General features: G+C 40.0%; 1 protein-coding gene across 5 annotated transcripts in view; it reads right to left on the bottom strand.

Moving 5' to 3' along the window:
- Positions 1-20,140, bottom strand: part of celsr1a (cadherin EGF LAG seven-pass G-type receptor 1a) — a 256,246-nt gene that overhangs the window by 11,977 nt on the left and 224,129 nt on the right. For 3 of the 5 annotated variants that reach the window (XM_061914463.1, XM_061914464.1, XM_061914465.1), the window contains exons 21-31: positions 20,045-20,140; positions 19,787-19,970; positions 17,823-17,990; positions 17,610-17,736; positions 17,349-17,549; positions 14,986-15,160; positions 13,532-13,644; positions 11,904-11,983; positions 9,074-9,200; positions 8,862-8,987; positions 3,852-3,982 (exon numbers count right to left, since the gene is read on the bottom strand). The exon at positions 20,045-20,140 is cut by the window's right edge and continues 48 nt beyond it. In XM_061914463.1, the coding sequence (XP_061770447.1) occupies positions 3,852-3,982; positions 8,862-8,987; positions 9,074-9,200; positions 11,904-11,983; positions 13,532-13,644; positions 14,986-15,160; positions 17,349-17,549; positions 17,610-17,736; positions 17,823-17,990; positions 19,787-19,970; positions 20,045-20,140 (1,528 nt within the window). The remainder of the gene's footprint in view (positions 1-3,851; positions 3,983-8,861; positions 8,988-9,073; positions 9,201-11,903; positions 11,984-13,531; positions 13,645-14,985; positions 15,161-17,348; positions 17,550-17,609; positions 17,737-17,822; positions 17,991-19,786; positions 19,971-20,044) is intronic. The other 2 variants (XM_061914466.1, XM_061914467.1) reach the window with 1 other exon arrangement.

Below are 20,140 nucleotides of genomic sequence, written 5' to 3'. Positions count from 1 at the left end.
AGCAGCAGAGCCGCTGCAACACCGCATTCGCCGCTAATACTCATACTTACCAACCCTCCCGTTTTTCCAACCATTCTGCAACCAAGGCTTCAAATAAAAAAAGAGGCATTAAATGTTTTATTAAAATTTTATTTAAGTTTGATTAATTATACTATTGATGTCTTTTGTTTGTTTTTTGAAAGTAGATTTTGCATTATTAAGTTGTATAAGTATTGCTTGTTCCATATTCATTGTTAAAGCAAATTAGTGTAGCAAACTGAGCCATTATTAACAATTTATTAATGCACTTTCTCTTCCTACTTTTAAGGTTTGAATGTTTGAATTAATTCATTATTATTTTATTTTCAAATTTATCATTAGCTTGTGGAAAAAGTTTATTTTGATATTTACCTTAGGAGGCTGCAAATAGAAAAGAGGCATTACATTTGTATTTAAATATTTGATATGCCATTGATATTTTTTTTATCATTATTATTATTATTTGAAACTCGATTTTGCATGTCACTATAAAGTTATATAAGCCTTGCTTGTTAAATATTCAATGCAAAATTTGTTTGGGTCCCTATTAAAAGGTTCATTTGTTCAACCTTGGCCTTGTTCAGTTTAAAATTTTGGCCCACTCTGTATTTGAGTTTGACACCCCTGTTCTACAGTACTTAGTCCCCAGCGAGGCACACCTGCAACAAATTGCTACCCGGTAGTATTTAAGTTCGTCACCGCCAGCTGTTCCCTGCCAGTTATTGTTTCCTGTACCTTCCTTTCCTCACCAGCTTTGGTATGTGGTTTTACCTTATTCAGACTATTCCTCACCTCTTTGTGTTTGCTTTCTAGTCTCCGTGAGGTTCAGAGGAGTTTTGAGTTGGACATTTGGTTCTCCAGTGCGCCCAGGCCAATTCCCCTGCCTACCACTGAGTGACTTGTTAGAGTTGTTTTATTCATGGTGATAAACTTTTTTTTTTTGCAAATAAACATTAACTTTAGAATTTGATGCCAGCAACACGTGACAAAGAAGTTGGGAAAGGTGGCAATAAATACTGATAAAGTTGAGGAATGCTCATCAAACACTTATTGGGAAAATCCCATAGGTGTGCAGGCTAATTGGGAACAGGTGGGTGCCATGATTGGGTATAAAAACAGCTTCCCAAAAAATGCTCAGTCTTTCACAAGAAAGGATGTGGTGAGGTACACCTTTTTGTCCACAACTGCGTGAGCAAATAGTCAAACAGTTTAAGAACAACGTTTCACAAAGTGCAATAGCAAGAAATTTAGGGGTTTCAACATCTACGGTCCATAAAAGTTTATGAGTTTGAACATCAAATATCTTGTCTTTGTCGTGCATTCAACTGAATATGGGTTGAAAAGGATTTGCAAATCATTGTATTCCGTTTATATTTACATTTAACACAATATCCCAACTCATATGGAAACGGGGTTTTTATTTTTTCAGCGATTGCAGGCCATTTCTTCCTTAATAATCCATTTTAGAGAGTACACTTGTTATGTCAGTTCTTGCTAACATTCCTCTGCACCTGAAGCTGTTCATTCCAAGGCTGGAGGACTCTGACCCCAGAGAGATGGCAAATATGCATGCGTGTGTCAGTCATAAATCTTGTCTCTGCTACCGTGCTGCATGCCACTACTTTTACCCCTCTTGGCGTTTCAGCAGTCACTGACCCCCTGCGCCGTCAGCTCATATTCTCCGAATGGCAGATTTACGAGTAAGGCTCGAACCGTACAACTGGTAAACTCCTGTGTAAAGTGACGCCGGGTAAGTGTGAACCTGTTGAACATGAGCACTAAAAAAAAGAGGCTTTGAGTTGATTACTAGTAAACTAGGAAGTGGCGAGAAGAATATTGGGGTTAGGTCAGGGCTCTTTAAAAACTTCCAACTCATCCAAGCCTTCTGAAAAGTTGGACGCATTGGACCATCCCAGTGGTTCTCAAATGGGGGTACGCGTACCCCTGGTTGTACTTGAAGGTATGCCAAGGGGTAAGTGAGATTTTTTTTTAATATTCTAAAAATAGCAACAATTCAAAAATCCTTTATAAATATATTTATTGAATACTACTTCAACAAAATATGAATGTAAGTTCAAAAACTTTGAAAAGAAATGCAACAATGCAATATTCATTTTTGTGGACATGTTCCATAAATAGTGATGTTAAAGATTTATTTTTTTGTGAAGAAATGTTTAGAATTAAGTTCATGAATCCAGATGGATCTCTATTACAATCCCCAGAGAGGGCACTTTAATTTAATGATTACTTCTATGTGTAGAAATCTGCGGTCCTCTCCAAGGTTTCTCACAGTCATTCACATTGACATCCCACCGAGTTGTGAGTTTTTCCTTGCCCTTTTGTGGGCTCTGAACGGAGGATGTTGTTGTGGCTTGTGCAGCCCTTTGAGACACTTTTGATTGAGGGCTATATGAATAAACATTGATTGATTGAGAAATCCTGGGTGAAAACCAACACTTTCCATCCAACCTGATGGAGCTTGAGAGGTGCTGCAAAGCAAAGAGGAATGAGAGAAACTGCCCAAAGATAGTATTTAAAAAGACTTGAGGCTGTAATTGCTGCTAAAGCTGCATAAACAAAATTTTGAGCATTACTTGGAATACTTCTGTAGATGTCATTTTTGAGTTTATTTTAATACATTTCCCTTGGCAGAAAAACAGCCCCAAAGCATGATGTTTCCACCCCCATGCCTCACAGTAGGTGTGGTGTTCTTGGGATGCAACTCAGTATTCTTCTTCCTCCAAACACGACGAGTTGAGTTTATACCAAAAAGTTCTATTTTGGTTTCATCTGACCACATGACATTCTCCCAATCCTCTGCTGTATCATCCATGTATCCATTTTGGTATAAACTCAACTCGTCGTGTTTGGAGGAAGAAGAATACTGAGTTGGGCTTCACGGTGGAAGAGGGGTTAGTGCGTCTGCCTCACAATACGAAGTTCCTGCAGTCCTGGGTTCAAATCCAGGCTCGGGATCTTTCTGTGTGGAGTTTGCATGTTCTCCCCGTGAATGCGTGGGTTCCCTCCGGGTACTCCGGCTTCCTCCCACTTCCAAAGACATGCACCTGGGGATAGGTTGATTGGCAACACTAAATTGGCCCTAGTGTGTGAATGTGAGTGTGAATGATGTCTGTCCATCTGTGTTGGCCCTAGGATGAGGTGGCGACTTGTCCAGGGTGTACCCCGCCTTCCGCCCGATTGTAGCTGAGATAGGCGCCAGCGCCCCCCGTGACCCCATAAAAGGGAATAAGCGTTAGAAAATGGATGGATGGATGGAATACTGAGTTGCATCCCAAGAACACCATACCTACTGTGAAGCATGGGGGTGGAAACATCATGCTTTGGAGCTGTTTTTCTGCTAAGGGGACAGGACGATTGATCCGTGTTAAGGAAAGAATGAATTGTGAGATTTTGAGCCAAAACCTCCTTCCATCAGTGAGAGCTTTGAATGGTTGACCAAATAGTTATTTTCCACCATAATTTACACATAAATTCTTTAAAATTCCTACAATGTGAATTCCGGGATTTTTTTTTCACATTCTGTCTCTCACAGTTGAAGTGTACCTATGATGAAAATTACAGACCTCTGTCATCATTTTAAGTGGGACAACTTGCACAATCGGTGGCTGACTAAATACTTTTTTGCCCCACTGTATGTATATATATGTAGCATGCGCTGGCAAAAGCCATGCAAGCAGATGTATTGCACAATTAAGTAAAAGAAGAAGAAGGCTTAATAAATGCATTATAAGGAAGGAAGTGTTAAGTGTTAGGATAACACACATGCACAGACAACAGAAGAAGCGGCCAGGCTGTCAGTGCGCGTGCTGTACCTGAGTGTGTAAGCCAGGAAGCTGCTGCGGCTCTTTGCTGACCTGAGCGTGCTCTCCAGGGAGAGGGTGGACCCGCCGATGGCCGAGCGGTACAAATGGCTGTCCTCCATGTTGTTACAGTTGAGGGAGCGCTGCAAAACACAGTCAAGTCAGCTTTGAAATACACAAAAAAAAAAAGGTGTAGTACAGTAGAACCTCGATTTACGAACCCCTCTATTTGCGAACTTTTAGATCCAGCCCAATATGCCTCTGTGTGCTAACCATGTCTCGGTGTAGGGTGATTCATTCCTAACATTTTGTGTTTCGCAGGGCGCAGAATTTTTAGAAAGGCAGAGCCCTCCATGTCAATTGTCGGGTTTGTGGCTTTTTTTTGTTTTTATCACCTTTTGACATGTTTTGTCCATTTTGCTAACTCATATGAGTCCCCAAATAGACAGCAGGCCATTGCAATGAGATTTTCTTATTCAAACGGGGATAGCAGGTCCATTCTATGTGTCATACATGATCATTTCGCGATTTTTACATATTTTTGCTGAAAGGATTTAGTAGAGAACATTGACGATAATGTTCACAACTTTTGGTGCTGATAAAAAAGCCTTGCCTGTACCGGAAGTAGCAGACGATGTGCGCGTGACGTCACGGGTTGTGGAGCTCCTCACATCTGAACATTGTTTACAATCATGGCCACCAGCAGCGAGAGCGATTCGGACCGAGAAAGCGACGATTTCCCCGTTAATTTCAGCGAGGATGAACGATTCGTGGATGAGGTAAGTGAGAGTGAAGGACTACAAAAAAAAAAGACTATACAGTGGGAGTGACTCAGATGTTATTAGACAAATTTACTAGGATAATTCTGGAAAATCCCTTATCTGCTTATTGTGTTAATAGTGTTTTAGTGAGATTTAGTCGGCCCCGCATCTTTCTTCAGCACCAGTCGACGGGTGGTGGCGATGCCCATCTCTGCCCTTCGCAAGGGACCCTCTTCGAAACACGATCTTTCGAAATGACCGCTGCATAATACACTGTACTTTGTGTGTGTGGTCCAATCCAACCGTGTTCGCTTGACCGCTCTTTTCCATAGTAAAGCTTCACCTTCATCTTTCGGGAATGTAATCAATGAAACACCGGCTGTGTTTGTGTTGCTAAAGGCGGCCGCAATACACCGCTTCCCACCTGTAGCTTTCTTCTTTGACGTCTCCATTATTCATTGAACAAATTGCAAAAGATTCAGCAACACAGATGTCCAGAATACTGTATAATTATGCGATTACAACAGACGACTTATAGCTGGAACGGTGCTGGAACAAAATGCCCTCTACAATGTGTGACGTCACGCGTCATCATACTGCGATGTTTCAGCAGGATTCTTCGGTGCGAAAGGTAAAATTTCAATTTAGTAAACTAAAAAGGCCATATTGGCATGTGTTGCAAGTTTAATATTTCATCATTGATATACAAACTATCAGACTGTGTGGTCGGTAGGAGTGGGTTTCAGTAGGCCTTTAAAAAAACAAAATTTGCAAGGAGGACATTAATGGCGCTCACAAGTATGGAAGAATGGAGAAAAGCAGGCTTTGTAGCACAACCAACATGTATGAGCGCACATGGATATTACATAATTGTTGGTCAGTGTATTTACTGTCTACATAGTTGTGTAGTTGTTTATGCTGTGTACAAAGTGTATTTGTAATATGTGGTGTAAAGGCAATGTCAAAAGTTTTAACATGTCTACATGCTACATCTTGTATTTGACTCTGTTAATGGGGTTAGGCCAGGGGTGTCCAAAGTGCGGCCCGCGGGTTATTTTTTACCGGCCCCACGGCACATTTTAAGAATACAATTGAAAACAATTAAAAACATAAAAAGTGGTATAAAAGAGCAAAAAGGTGAAATGTAACAAGAAATTGTTGCAATGCTTACTTTTAACACACTAAGCTGCCATGCAGGCTGTTTCTTTCTTTATAAAATAATAATGAATCAAAATCAATGTCATTTTGAATTATTGACCTATTCGAGGCTAAGATTACGTCACATTAAATATTCCACTTTGAATATTTTTGGGGGAAAATGTTGCATATTTTGTGTTTTGCCATATAAAAAAACTGAGCTGTTTTTTTTAAAAAGGGCCTAAAACAAACAAACAAACAAAACATAAACAACAATTAAAACTTCAAATTGACGGATATATCTGAAGTTGATCTTGAGATTATTGTGCTAAAAGTAAACAGTAAAAAATAAAAATATAATTGATCTTTTAACACTTTAATGAGTAGGACACTTTTGGATCCCCAATTATTTTAGTGTGATTTGTTTTTAAGTGTCATTGCTCAAAAAATAAGAATGAATCAAAATCCAAAATAAAGGCTCCAATTATCATATCATCTCAAATATTCCACCTAAAAAAGTTATTGGGTGAAAATATTGCATTTTTGTATTTTTTCAATTTATTTTTCCTAATGTTGATCTAGAGATTTAAAACTTGAATAATGATAATAATACTGTGTAATGATACATTTGTTATATTTTTTTTGACCAACACCCTTTGGAGTCCTCGGGATCATATCTGAGTGGAGGCCAACATGTATATTTTTTATACATATATTGTATTGGTTTTTAAAATAAAAATTATGAAAATGTCCTACGCTTGCTTTGATTTTTCAGTGTGCGGCCCTCAGTGGAAAAAGTTTGGACACCCCTGGGTTAGGTGAAATAAGTGTTTCATTTCAGCCAAAACCCTTTTGGTCGGTAAAATTGTCAATTTATGGATGTAAAATTGTTTTTATTTTTTTATTTCATTGACCACTGACCGAAAAAATAATAAACCAAACTAAACTAATTGTGATGAGACCGGACTTTTCTGGAAAAAGATGTAAAAGCAAGACGACCTCCCATTCAGCGGCACCACTTCCAAGAGCCCACATACACACCCTCCCCTTAGCCCTCTTCCTTCTATCCCTCCCGCCAGCTCCTCCTTTGCCAATATTAATGTAATTTTACTTTTTTTTATGTTTATTTTTGTAGCAATACGGTTGTTAAAGTTGAGAATTTTTGTGATTTCTGATCGATGGTAAAGATAGATAGAAAGATTGATACTTTCTTCATCCGCAGGGGGTGAGATTCAGGTTTACAGCACAATTCCGCTGTAAATTAGACAAACAATGAACAGGGAGACAGAACAGGAATGCTGACGGTGCAGCCAATTACGGCGTTCCCTTAAAAGGTAGGAAAAAGGTGAACGCTTGGGGTGAGGGGTGAATGGGGTGGGGGTGTGAGGTAAAAAAAAGGTCAGTTTCAGACTGGGCTTTTGGGGAGGAGCCCAGACTGAAACCAATAAAAAAAAAACTGATAGCTGAAAGCATACATACATACATGTTACACAGAATCCACAAAACTTGCAACACAGAAAGAGGGGTGGGGGGAGAGGGGCTATGGTGGCAGGCTGCAGCTTTTTAAAGCGCTGCTTAGCCGTCCATTGCCACTCAGGGTTCTAGCGGTGGTGAAGGCGTGGTGACTTCTGTGTGTGTGTGTTGGCAGAGCAGCGCATAGAGGATAGCAACTTCTTGTTGTTGTTTTAGCTTGTTAATAAAGAGAAAGTTGATCCATCCTCCCCATGTTATGTTTGTTTGATATACACCACCGCAGGGGTCACCAACCTTTTTGAAACCAAGAGCTACTTCTTGGGTACTGATTAATGCGAAGGGCTACCAGTTTGATACACACTTAAATAAATTTCCAGAAATAGCAATTTGCTCAATTTATCTTGAATAAATAAATCTATAAAAAAATGGGTATTTTTGTCCGTCATACTTTTTTTTTCCTTTTACGGAAGGTTTTTTGTAGAGAATAAACAATGGAAAAAAACACTTAATTGAATGATTTAAAAGAGGAGAAAACACGAGAAAAATGAAAATTAAATTTTGAAACATAGTTTATCTTCAATTTCGACTCTTTAAAATTCAAAATTAAACTGAAAAAAATGGAGAAAAACTAGCTAATTTGAATCCTTTTAAAAAAAATGAAAAAAATTTATGGAACATCGTTGGTGATTTTTCCTGATTAAGATTAATTTTACAATTTGATGACATGTTTTAAATAGGTTAAAATCCAATCTGCACTTTGTTAGAATATATAACAAATTGGACCAAGCTATATTTCTAACAAAGACAAATCATTATTTCTTCTAGATTTTCCAGAAATTTTTTTTTAAAAGAAAATCAAAATACTTTGAAATAAGATTCAAATTTGATTGTACAGATTTTCTAGATTTGCCAGAATAATTTTTTTGAATTTTAATCATAAAGAAATATTTCACAAATATTCTTCGTCGAAAAAACAGAAGCTAAAATGAAGAATTAATTGAAAGTTTATTTATTAATTTTTACAATAAAAAATACAAATTTACTTGAACATTGATTTAAATTGTCAGGAAAGAAGAGGAAGGAATTTAAAAGGTAAAAAGGTATATGTGTTTAAAAATCCTAAAATCATTTTTAAGGTTGTATTTTTTCTCAAAAAATGTATTTCTGAAAGTTATAAGAAGCAAAGTAAAAAAAAAAAAAGAATTTATACAAACAAGTGAAGACTAAGGCTTTAAAATATTTTCTTGGATTTCCAAATTCTATTTGAGTTTTGTCTCTCTTAGAATTAAAAATGTCCAGCAAAGCGAGACCAGCTTGCTAGTGAATAAATAAAATTTAAAAAATCGAGGCGGCTCACTGGTAAGTGTTGCTATGTGATTTATTTTTAGAAAAGGCCAGCGGGCGACTCATCTGGTCCTTACGGGCGACCTGGTACCCGGGGGGGCCCGTGTTGGTGACCCCTGCACTACCGTATAAGACTTGTCATTGTGTCAAACGTGTACACACCTTCACTAAAATGTGGACTTTATCAAGGCTGGAACCCATTACTCATATTTACGTTGTTGAGGAATTTTCCCCACTTTTCAAACTTTTTGAATGACGAAGAACCGCTTAAGTTCGTAAATCGACAACAATCGTGTGGGTCGCTCACTGTCAGCAAAGACGCCCGTGTGGCGGCCGTCTCCTCCGGTAGATTCTTCTTTCCTGTGAAGACGTTCTTGAGATGTTTCCTCACGTCTTTGTTGAGGACGATGTGGAAGAAGAAGATGAAGACTCCCTGGGGAGAGAAGCCGCACGTTCACATTCGAGCCCCGACGGACTGCGGCGTGCGGGAATGGCGCTGCTGTTCAACCTCTGGATTACCTGCAGACAGCTGAAGCCGGCAAAGAGGTAGTGGAAGGTGAGCACGTCGCTGTTGACTGCCATCAGTCCCAGCAGCCAGGTGGCGCTGATGAGCAGCAGCAGGAAGAAGGCCATGCGAAGAGCCAAGCTGAGGAAGTACATCACATTATGAAGTATTAGGCGTCCTATAGACCAGTGTTTTTCAACCACTGTGCCGTAAGACAGAGTCTGGTGTGCCGTGGGAGATTCTCTAGTTTCACCTATTTGGGTTAAAACATTTTTTGCAAACCAGTAATTATAGTTGCAGGCGGCGGTTTAGCTCGGTTGGTAGAGTGGCCGTGCCAGCAACTTGAGGGTTGCAGGTTCGATTCCCGCTTCCGCCATCCTAGTCACTGCCGTTGTGTCCTTGGGCAAGACACTTTACCCACCTGCTCCCAGTGCCACCCACACTGGTTTAAATGTAACTTAGATATTGGGTTTCACTATGTAAAGCGCTTTGAGTCACTAGAGAAAAAGCGCTTTATAAATATAAAAAATATAAATATAATATAAATGATGTGTGGTTGTTGAGTGTAATACTCTTCCATATCAGTAGGTGGCAGCCGGCAGCTACAAACCCCGTTTCCATATGAGTTGGGAAATTGTGTTAGATGTAAATATAAACGGAATACAATGATTCGCAAATCACTTTCAACCCATGATCAGTTGAATATGCTACAAAGACAAAATATTTGATGTTCAAACTGATAAACATAGTCATTAACTTAAGAATTTGATGCCAGCAACACGTGACAAAAGAGTTTGGAAAGGTGGCAATAAATACTGATAAAGTTGAGGAATGCTCATCAAACACTTACATGGAACATCCCACAGGTGTGCAGGCTAATTGGGAACAGGTGGGTGCCATGATTGGGTATAAAAGCAGCTTCCGTGAAAAGCTAAGTAATTCACAAACAAGGATGGGGCGAGGGTCACCACTTTGTAAGCAAATTTTCCAACAGTTTTAGAACAACATTTCTCAACGAGCTGTTGCAAGGAATTTAGTGATTTTACCATCTACGGTCCGTAAAATCATCGAAAAGTTCAGAAAATCTGAAGAAATCACTGCACGTAAGCGATGATATTACAGACTTTTGATCCCTCGGGCGGTACTACACCAAAAACCGACATCTGTGTGTAAAGGATATCGCCACATGGGCTCAGGAAGACTTCATAGAACCACTGTCAGTAACTACAGTTGGTCGCTACATCTGTAAGTGCAAGTTAAAACTCTACTATGCAAAGCCAAACCCATTTATCAACAACACCCTGAAATGCCGCCGGCTTGGCTGGGCCCGAACTCACCTAAGATGGACTGATGCAAAGTGGAAAGGTGGTCTGTGATCTGACAAGTCCACATTTAAAATTATATTTGGAAACAAAGGACGTGGTGTCCTCCAGAACAAAGAGGAAAGCAACCATTCGGATTGTTATAGGCGCAAAGTTCAAAAGCCAGCATCTGTGATGGTATGGGGGTGTATTAGTGCCCAAGGCATGGTTAACTTACACATCTGTGAAGGCACCATTAAAGCTGAATGGTCCATACAGGTTTTGGAACAACATATGTTGTCATCCAAGCAATGTTATCATGGACGCCCCTGCTTATTTCAGCAAGACAAATGTTACAACAGCGTGGCTTCGTAAAAAAAGAGTGCGGGTACTTTCCTGGCCCGCCTGCAGCCCAGACCTGTCTCCCATCAAAAATGTGTGGCGCATTATGAAGTGTAAAATACGACAGCGGAGACCCTGGACTGTTGAACGACTGAAGCTCTACATATAACAAGAATGGGAAACAATTCCACTTTCAAAGCTTCAACAATTAGTTTCCTCAGTTCCCAAACGTTTATTGAGTGGTTGTTAAAAGAAAAGGTGATGTAACACAGTGGTGAACATGCCCTTTCCCAACTATTTTGGCACCTGTTGCAGCCATGAATTTCTAAGTTAATTATTATTTGCAAAAAAAAATAAAGTTTATGAGTTTGAACATCAAATATCTTGTCTTTGTAGTGCATTCAATTGAATATGGTTCAAAATGATTTGCAAATCATTGTATTCCGTTTATATTTACATCCAACACAATTTCCCAACTCATATGAAAACGGGGTTTGTAATTGCTTTGTAGATGTCGGAAACAGCAGGAGGCAGCCTGCAGGTAAAAAGGTGTCAAATGCTTAAACCAAAAATAAACAAAAGGTGAGTGCCCCTAAGAAAAGGCATTGAAAGCTTAGGGAAGGCTATGCAGAACCAAACTAAAACTGAACTGGCTATGAAGTAAACAAAAACAGAATGCTGGACGACAGCAAAGACTTACTGCGGAGCAAAGACAAAGTACATCCGAACATGACATGACAATCAACAATGTCCCCACAAAGAAGGATAAAAACAAGTGAAATAGTCTTGATTTCTAAAACAAAGTAGATGCGGGAAATATCGCTCAAAGGAAGACATGAAACTGCTACAGGAAAAATACCAAATAAAGAAAAAAAAGCCACCAAAAAAGAAGCGCAAGACAAGAAGTAAAAGACTACACACAGGAAAATGGCTGAAAATTCCAAATAAGTCAAGGTGTGATGTGACAGGTGGTGACACTACACCTACTTTGAGACAAGAGCTATAGTCATGCATGCTTGCTTATGCTTTAAAGTCATATCCAACAATTGCCACAACTTTCTACTGTCAACTGAGTTAAATTTTTGAATGATTTCTGCTGGTGGTGTGCCTCCGAATTTTTTTCAACGCAAAAAATGTACATTGGCTCAAAAAAGGCTGAAAAACACTGCTACAGACGACACTACCGTATCTATGGACTTACATAGCTCCCGACTTTTCAACCGCCTTCTGCCTGCGACCACAGGAAGCCTTTGCGGCCAGGATGAAGATCACTATGTTGACCTGTGAATACACGGACACGGACAGTGAAGTGCATGGAATGCTCCAATTAATGCTTCTAGTGTCAAACACCACATCATTTTATATGGACCACTAATGCCTGGAAACAAATGCATTAATAAAGTACCTTATCTTTTCTTACTAAATGTATTCGTTTTTTTTCCCATTCTGACAGAAAAAATAAATGTACCGCACAAAATTGTGTACCTTTCACACTTAAATAGTATCCGATATTGCAACAAATATCATATTTTCCAAATGTTTTTTTATCAAAATAAAAATAGATACTTAAATATTTGCTTTACTTATGATTTTAAAGCAAGTTACCATCAGATTTGACAAAAAATTCACAGTTTTTTTTGTTTTTTTTTTAACCACATTTTACTGTACATTGAAAAGAAAATTTATGGCAAAAATTCTGTGAAATGAGCTGCCAGTTTTTAATGGAAAATGTACAGTTGTTTTTACAGTGTATTACTGTAAATCAGGGATGTTCAAACTTTTTGACTGGGAGGCCGCATTGGCCTTAAAAAATTTGGCCGGGGGCTGAAAGCCGACTGCATGCAAAGTAACATATATGTATATATATAGATATACATATAAATAGATATATGATTACTGTTTTGCACACTCTTGGAATTCTCTTATTGGGCTTCAAAAGGTGAAAGGGTTTTCACTTCACAGTTGTTATAGTTTTGATCCCATTCAGTGACAATTTACAAGGTAAATAGTCATGAAAATAAAGAAAATGCTTTGGAATGAGAAAATGTGTCCAAACTTTTGGCCTGTACTATATATGTATATACAGTATATATATATATATATATATATATATATATATATATATATATATATACATACATATATTTATCTATAAATAAAGCCTATACATATATATGATTACATAGTGTTATAATAATATAATGGATATATGATTAATATAATTGGTTATCAAGAGTATGCGAAACCTTGTTTACTTCCGTGACAACCTCCTTAAAGTTTTTGTAATCAATCAGAAATATCAAGCAGCTAAAATGTGCAAAACATAGATAAGCGTGGATAGAATGTTTTGCATTTTCCCCATCATCCCTTGTAATGGATTTATATGGGTGTATTTTAGATTTCTCTTTCTGTTGATTGGCTGTTTTTTTTATAATATCCACAAAGTTCAATGAGCAGGTTGATGTTATGAGTGACCATATTTGCCGTGCTGGTTTTTCCTGCACCATGACTAGGGAAGGTTGTTTGGATTGAGTCATATAAGTAAATACATGCAAGTACAATTATATGTTGAGTTACTTTCGTTGGCCACCAAATGGCGGTATAACGACAGCTATACGACAGCTGGTATTGTGTTGTGAGAAAAAATTACCAAAGTCTTATTTTCTTCTTAAAGTTAAATTAAGAGTTTTCACACCTCTATAATTCTTGCCTGCTTACAATGCTGGTAAATAAACACCTCTAATATAAATAGAGCAATAATATACATATTTGCATTGAATCAGAATATATTACTACAGTTGTTGCTTTGTAGTCTGCAGTAAAACATACCAGGACAACTACAAATATGGGTCCTGCGAAACTCCAGATGAGCGTGTCGTGGACGGAGAGCCAACAGAAATCGGGGTTCCCATAACCCTGAGGGTCAAGGCCGACAGCCAAGCCTGAAGAAACAAGCAAACAAAAGTCCAAAAATAAGAAATTGAACCAGTTGAAGTACCGTTGCTGATATATACACAGTGGGGCAAAAAAGTATTTAGTCAGCCACAGATTGTGCAAGTTCTCCCACTTAAAATGATGACAGAGGTCTGTAATTTTCATCATAGGTACACTTCAACTGTGTGAGACAGGGTGGAATGCCATCTCCGGGTTGGGGAGGAGACCCTGCCCCAAGTGGAAGAGTTCAAGTACCTAGGAGTCTTGTTCACGAGTGGGGGAAGAGTGGATCGTGAGATCGACAGGCGGATCGGTGCGGCGTCTTCAGTAATGTGGACGTTGTACCGATCCGTTGTGGTGAAGAAGGAGCTGAGCCGGAAGGCAAAGCTCTCAATTTACCGGTCGATCTATGTTCCCATCCTCACCTATGGTCATGAGCTTTGGGTCATGACCGAAAGGATAAGATCACGACTACAAGCGGCCGAAATGAGTTTCCTCCGCCGTGTGGCGGGGCTCTCCCTTAGAGATAGGGTGAGAAGCTCTGCCATCCGGGAGGAACTCAAAGTAAAGCCGCTACTCCTTCACATCGAGAGGAGCCAGATGAGGTGTTTAGGGCACGTCCAACCAGTAGGAGGCCACGGGGAAGACCCAGGACACGTTGGGAAGACTATGTCTCCCGGCTGGCCTGGGAACGCCTCGGGATCCCCCGGGAAGAGCTAGACGAAGTGGCTGGGGAGAGGGAAGTCTGGGTTTCCCTGCTTAGGCTGTTGCCCCCGCGACACGACCTCGGATAAGCGGAAGAAGATGGATGGATGGATGGATGGATACATGGATGATACAGCAGAGGATTGGGAGAACGTCATGTGGTCAGATGATACCAAAAGAGGACTTTTTGGTATAAACTCAACTTGTCGTGTTTGGAGTAAGAAGAATACTGAGTTGCATCCCAAGAACACCACACCTACTGTGAAGCATGGGGGTGGAAACATCGTGCTTTGGGGCTGTTTTTCTGCTAAGGGGACAGGACAATTGATCCGTGTTAAGGAAAGAATGAATGGGGCCATGTATCCTGAGATTTTGAGCCAAAACCTCCTTCCATCAGTGAGAGCTTTGAAAGTTTGACCAAATACTTATTTTCCACCATAATTTTCAAATAAATACTTTAAAATTCATACAATGTGAATTCCTGGATTTTTTTTTTTCACATTCTGTCTCTCACAGTTGAAGTGTACCTATGATGAAAATTACAAACCTCTGTTATCATTTTAAGTGGGAGAACTTGCAGAATTGGTGGCTGACTAAATACTTTTTGCCCCACTGTATATATATACATATATATATATTTTTACCAGTGATAATAGCCGGGATGCCCCAGCCCATGGCGTAATAGAACCTCATGTGACCGTGGTTGATGTTGCGCAACTCAGTCAGCATGCGGTAGATGTGCAACCCCTCCACGAACATCCAAGCGAAGGTGCACATGTAGAAGTAGTGCAGGAGGATGGCGATTATGGTGCAAACAAACTGCAAAGAAGAAAAGACTCACTTTTGACAAGGAATGCACTTTGCAAAAAGCATTTTCAAGACCGGCTCGGATGTGTCAAAGAGAAAGAGAAACTACTTGACAGGCTTATAAATCATCCCGCATGTGGGCCACACACGCAAACACACCCTCGACTGTTGACAATTCAAGATAGTGGGCAACATACAACCGTTTTTGTTTTGGGTAATAACCACCAGGATGAGACGTGCCACCTGAACAATGAGCCATTATGAGCTACAGAGATGTATTATATGCTATAGGGCAGACAGAAAGCATGTTTAAATCCTACTCTAATGCCTCCCAAAGACATGCAAAGTGTCCCACTTTTTTTTTTTGTTGAAGAAAAAAAAAACGACACATGGGAGAGATTTATCAAGTTAAATTAGAAAGCTGGCCTCAGGGCCTCTCGCTATAAAGTCTGTGTCTAGAAACAGGTACCAGTCGCAGCATGTCTCCAATCATGGGCGTGTGTGTGTGTGTGTGTGACTTCAAAGTCTTCCCACAGAAACTCTGTGTGCACACATACTGTAAATCAGAGATATTCAACTCAATTGTTTTGGGGGCCACTTTTACGGAAAAATAGAGACTGGAGGGCCAGACTTCTCCCTTGATTGTTAGCCATATTTTGTGTATCCCGGAGAACCAATTAATATACATTTGATTTTGGTCTATTCGTCAAATTTACAGGAGTGCTCCACTTGAATAGCCCGAATGATGATGACCTAAATTAGAACCTTGAGGAACACCACTATTATAACTAGATCTTGCACTTCCGGCATACTTGCCAATCCTCCCAGATTTTCTGGGAGACTCCCGAAATTCAGCGCCTCTCCCGAAAACCTCCCGGGACAAATTTTCTCCCGAAAATCTCCCGAAATTCAGACGGAGCTGGAGGCCACGCCCCCTCCAGCTCCATTAGAACCTGAGTGACGTGTCTGAGAGTGTGTCTGCCCAGTAACAACACACAACAACAGCAGTCACGTTTACGTTGACCACTCTACCGTAAGGCGGTTCGTCTGCCGTAAACAGCATGTAACACTCTTAAACAGGATAATACTGCCATCTACTGTACATGCACAAGCACAACACCTCCAGGCAACTTCAACTCTTTACTAATCCTCCTACATTCACATCCCATCTCCCCGGATTGCAAAAAACTTAATGTAAATAATCGAATGTATATCTAATGTATATACTTGTTCTTATGCTATCTGAACTCACTATGTTCTCTGCTCGCTGTGCATATTCTACCAAGTAAGACCTACACCGTTTCAATGTCCAATTCTCTGTTGATGCAATTGTTGATGATATTGTACTGATATCAACCAAAGCTCCTCATCCCACCCCCCGGATTGTTTCTTAAAGAGACATTTGCTACTTTTCCATTTAACCAACCCTGTTCAAGAACCAATTATGTTTATAAATCGATTTTCCGCTGTAATTGTACTGGTAAATAACTGAATCTGTTTTTACGCGATATGGTCTATGACAGGGGTCACCAACCTTTTTGAAACCAAGAGCTAGTTCTTGGGTACTGATTAATGCGAAGGGCTACCAGTTTGATACACACTTAAATACATTGCCAGAAATAGCCAATTTGCTCAATTTACCTATGTTAATATTAATAATTAATTATATTTATCTTTGTGGAGACACTGATCATCTTAATGATTTCTCACAATAAATATATATAGAAACAGATAAATATCAACATGCAAGTGCACATTTTTCAAATTGAACATTTTAAAATGATAACTTCTAAGACAGTCTTGTGAAATCACAATATCCCATTTCAACTAGCTAGCCACTAACATTTTTTAACAAATTATGAATTACTTTGCACCGTGTTTGTACGAATAATAACTCATGTAAAATACAAAAGTCAACTCTGAAATTTTTAAATAAATCATGTCACACTTTGAACAGGACACCAAATCACCAAAGCGAGACCAGCTTGCTAGTAAATAAATACATTTAAAAAAATAGAGGCAGCTCACTGGTAAGTGCTGCCATTTGAGCTATTTTTAGAACAGGCCAGCAGGCGACTCATCTGTTCCTTACGGGCGACCTGGTGCCTGCGGGCATCGCTATGGTGACCCCTGGTCTATGAGGATCTTTTGGAACGGATAAAGTAATCTGACGTCTTGTAAATAAATAGAAATAACAAACCGGGTTGTCGGTCTGATTGATGCCGAGCAGGAAGACGAGCTCGGAAAAGAACAGCGCCGCCACCAGGTTCCTGTGGATGACGTGTAAATTGGAGCTGAGGCGGCGCAAGAGAAACAGCAGCAGCAAGGTGAGCAGGAGCAGGAAGAGGGAGACCGACACTGAGGTGTAGGTGACGATCTTCAGGGGCAGAACATCGCCGTGCTGACAGGAAGCAAGAAACGAAGTCAATGCAAGACCGGATAACAATGTCACGGGTCTTACCTCTCGTTTGGACATGTCCATGAGCACGGCAAAGCTGGTCATGTGGTTACACTGACAGCTAATGTGGCTGCTGTTCCTGTTCAGCACTTCGCAGCCTTTTGAGGACCACCCGCCGGTCCCTCCGATCCTAAACAAACCGGCGAACACATCAGTTGCGAACGCAGAAGACGTCGTAACAACAACAACCCTGAGTGGCTGTGACGTCCGACTCACGCCAGGGAGTGATTCCAGAAGACGCAGACGGGCTTGGTCCTCTCCTCCGTCTCTAACAGCGAGTACTCCAATGTAATGGGCGGGTCCAGGACCACAGGAAGAGGCGGACCCTCGCTGTGCACGGTGGCGCTCACTATGGCTGTGTTAATCACAGGGCGGTTGGGGACCCTGGGAACAGGAACACATGTTGGACTTTTACTTGTATACAGTGGAACCTCGATTTACAAACCCCTCCATTTACAAACTTTGGATTTACAAATCTTCACAACGATCCTACTATGTCTCCGAACGCTTCTGTGTTTTTTCACCTTTTGACAAGTTTTGTCCATTGTGCAAATTCAATATGAGTCCCAAAATGACAACAGATCAGCGTGGAAAGATGGAGGGAATCACTGTGAAGTTAAAAAAAAAAGTGGTAGATCGAGTGGATCCTCGATCTACGAACTTAATTGGTTCTTCGACGTGGTGCACCAACCAAAATGTTTGTATAGTGAAGCAGATTTTCCCAGAAGAATAAATGTAAACATGAGAAATTGGTTCTAGCCTCGGCAAAAGTCCAAATTTTAGTATATATATATATATATATATATATATATATGTATATATATAGCCCTAAATCATTAGTGTCTCAAAGGGCTGCACAAACCACAACACAAACCACTACGACATATAAATATATATATATATATATATATATATATATATATATATATATATATATATATATATATATATATATATATATATATACACATACATATACATATATACACATACATATACATATATACACATACATATACACACATATATATATATATATATATATATACACACATACTATATACAATGCCACAAATATTCCTGGAGAGACACAAGGTAAAATGATTTTGATGTGTGTGTGTGTATATAAATATATATATATACATACACACAGTATATATACATAAATGATAAATGGGTTGTACTTGTACAGCGCTTTCCTACCTTCAAGGTACTCAAAGCGCTTTGACACTACTTCCACATTTACCCATTCACACACACATATTCACACACTGATGGAGGGAGCTGCCATGCAAGGCGCTAACCAGCACCCATCAGTGAAATGTCTTGCTCAGGACACAACGGACGTGACGAGGTTGGTACTAGGTGGGGATTGAACCAGGGACCCTCGGGTTGCGCAGGGCCACTCTTCCTCTGGGCAACGCCGTACATCAAAATCATTTTAATTATTTTATTTGTGGCATTGTTACATACAAAAAAAAAGAGCTGTTCGGCCAAAATAGCCAGCAATATGTTTGCAGGAGAAAAGGTGAGGCCTTTAATCCCAGGAACACCATGCCTTCCGTCAAGCACGGTGGTGGTAGTATTATGCTCTGGGCCTGTTTTGCTGCCAATGGAACTGGTGTTTTACAGAGAGTAAATGGGACAATGAAAAAGGAGGATTACCTCCAAATTCTTCTGGATAACCTAAACTCATCAGCCTGGAGGTTGGGTTTTGGGTGCAGTTGGGTGTTCCAACAGGACAATGAACCCAAACACACGTCAAAAGTGGTAAAGGAATGGCTAAATCAGGCTAGAATTAAGCTTTTAGAATCGCCTTCCGAAACTCCTGACTTAAACGTGTGGACAATGCTGAAGAAACAAGTCCATGTCAGAAAACCAACACATTTAGCTGAGCTGCACCAATTTTGTCAAGAGTAGTGGTCAACAATTAAACCATAAGCTTGCCAGAAGCTTGTGGATGGCTACCAAAAGTGCCTTATTGCAGTAAAACTTTCCAATGGACATGTAACCAAATATTAACTGAATATACACTTTTGACCCAGCAGGTTTGGTCACATTTTCAGTAGAACCATAATAAAATCATAAAAGAACCAAACTTCATGATTTTCTTTTTGTGACCAACATATATATATATATATATTACCAGAAGACATTAGACATTTCTTGCAAAAAGCTACCTTAGACTTCTGCGGTCCGGGTCATATCTCTCAGGAAGCAGCTTCCCTAGAGATTTGTATACTATCACCACGGCGACCGGCAGATGAGCGCCTGGCTCAAGGTGGCGGCGGCTCCTGTCAGACACCGTGTGCTCCTTCGCTAGTGGGGTGGCGTTCTGAGCTGCAGGAGCTGGAGTGGTCTCCACTGTGTGGGACAGAGAGTACGTAGGTGAAGAATGGAGGAAAGAGCGGTGGAAAGTTCTGAGGGGTAATTCTTACCTCTGTGCCGTTTAGGCTGCATGTTGAATTGTGGGAAGTGGACTGATGACCCGAGCTCTTCGGGATATTCCTCCTGGATGTCCTGGAAGCGAGGGA

This window comes from Nerophis ophidion, linkage group LG10, assembly GCF_033978795.1.
Source record: "Nerophis ophidion isolate RoL-2023_Sa linkage group LG10, RoL_Noph_v1.0, whole genome shotgun sequence".
Taxonomy (NCBI): domain Eukaryota; kingdom Metazoa; phylum Chordata; class Actinopteri; order Syngnathiformes; family Syngnathidae; genus Nerophis; species Nerophis ophidion.
This window is presented reverse-complemented; position numbering and strand designations above follow the sequence as displayed.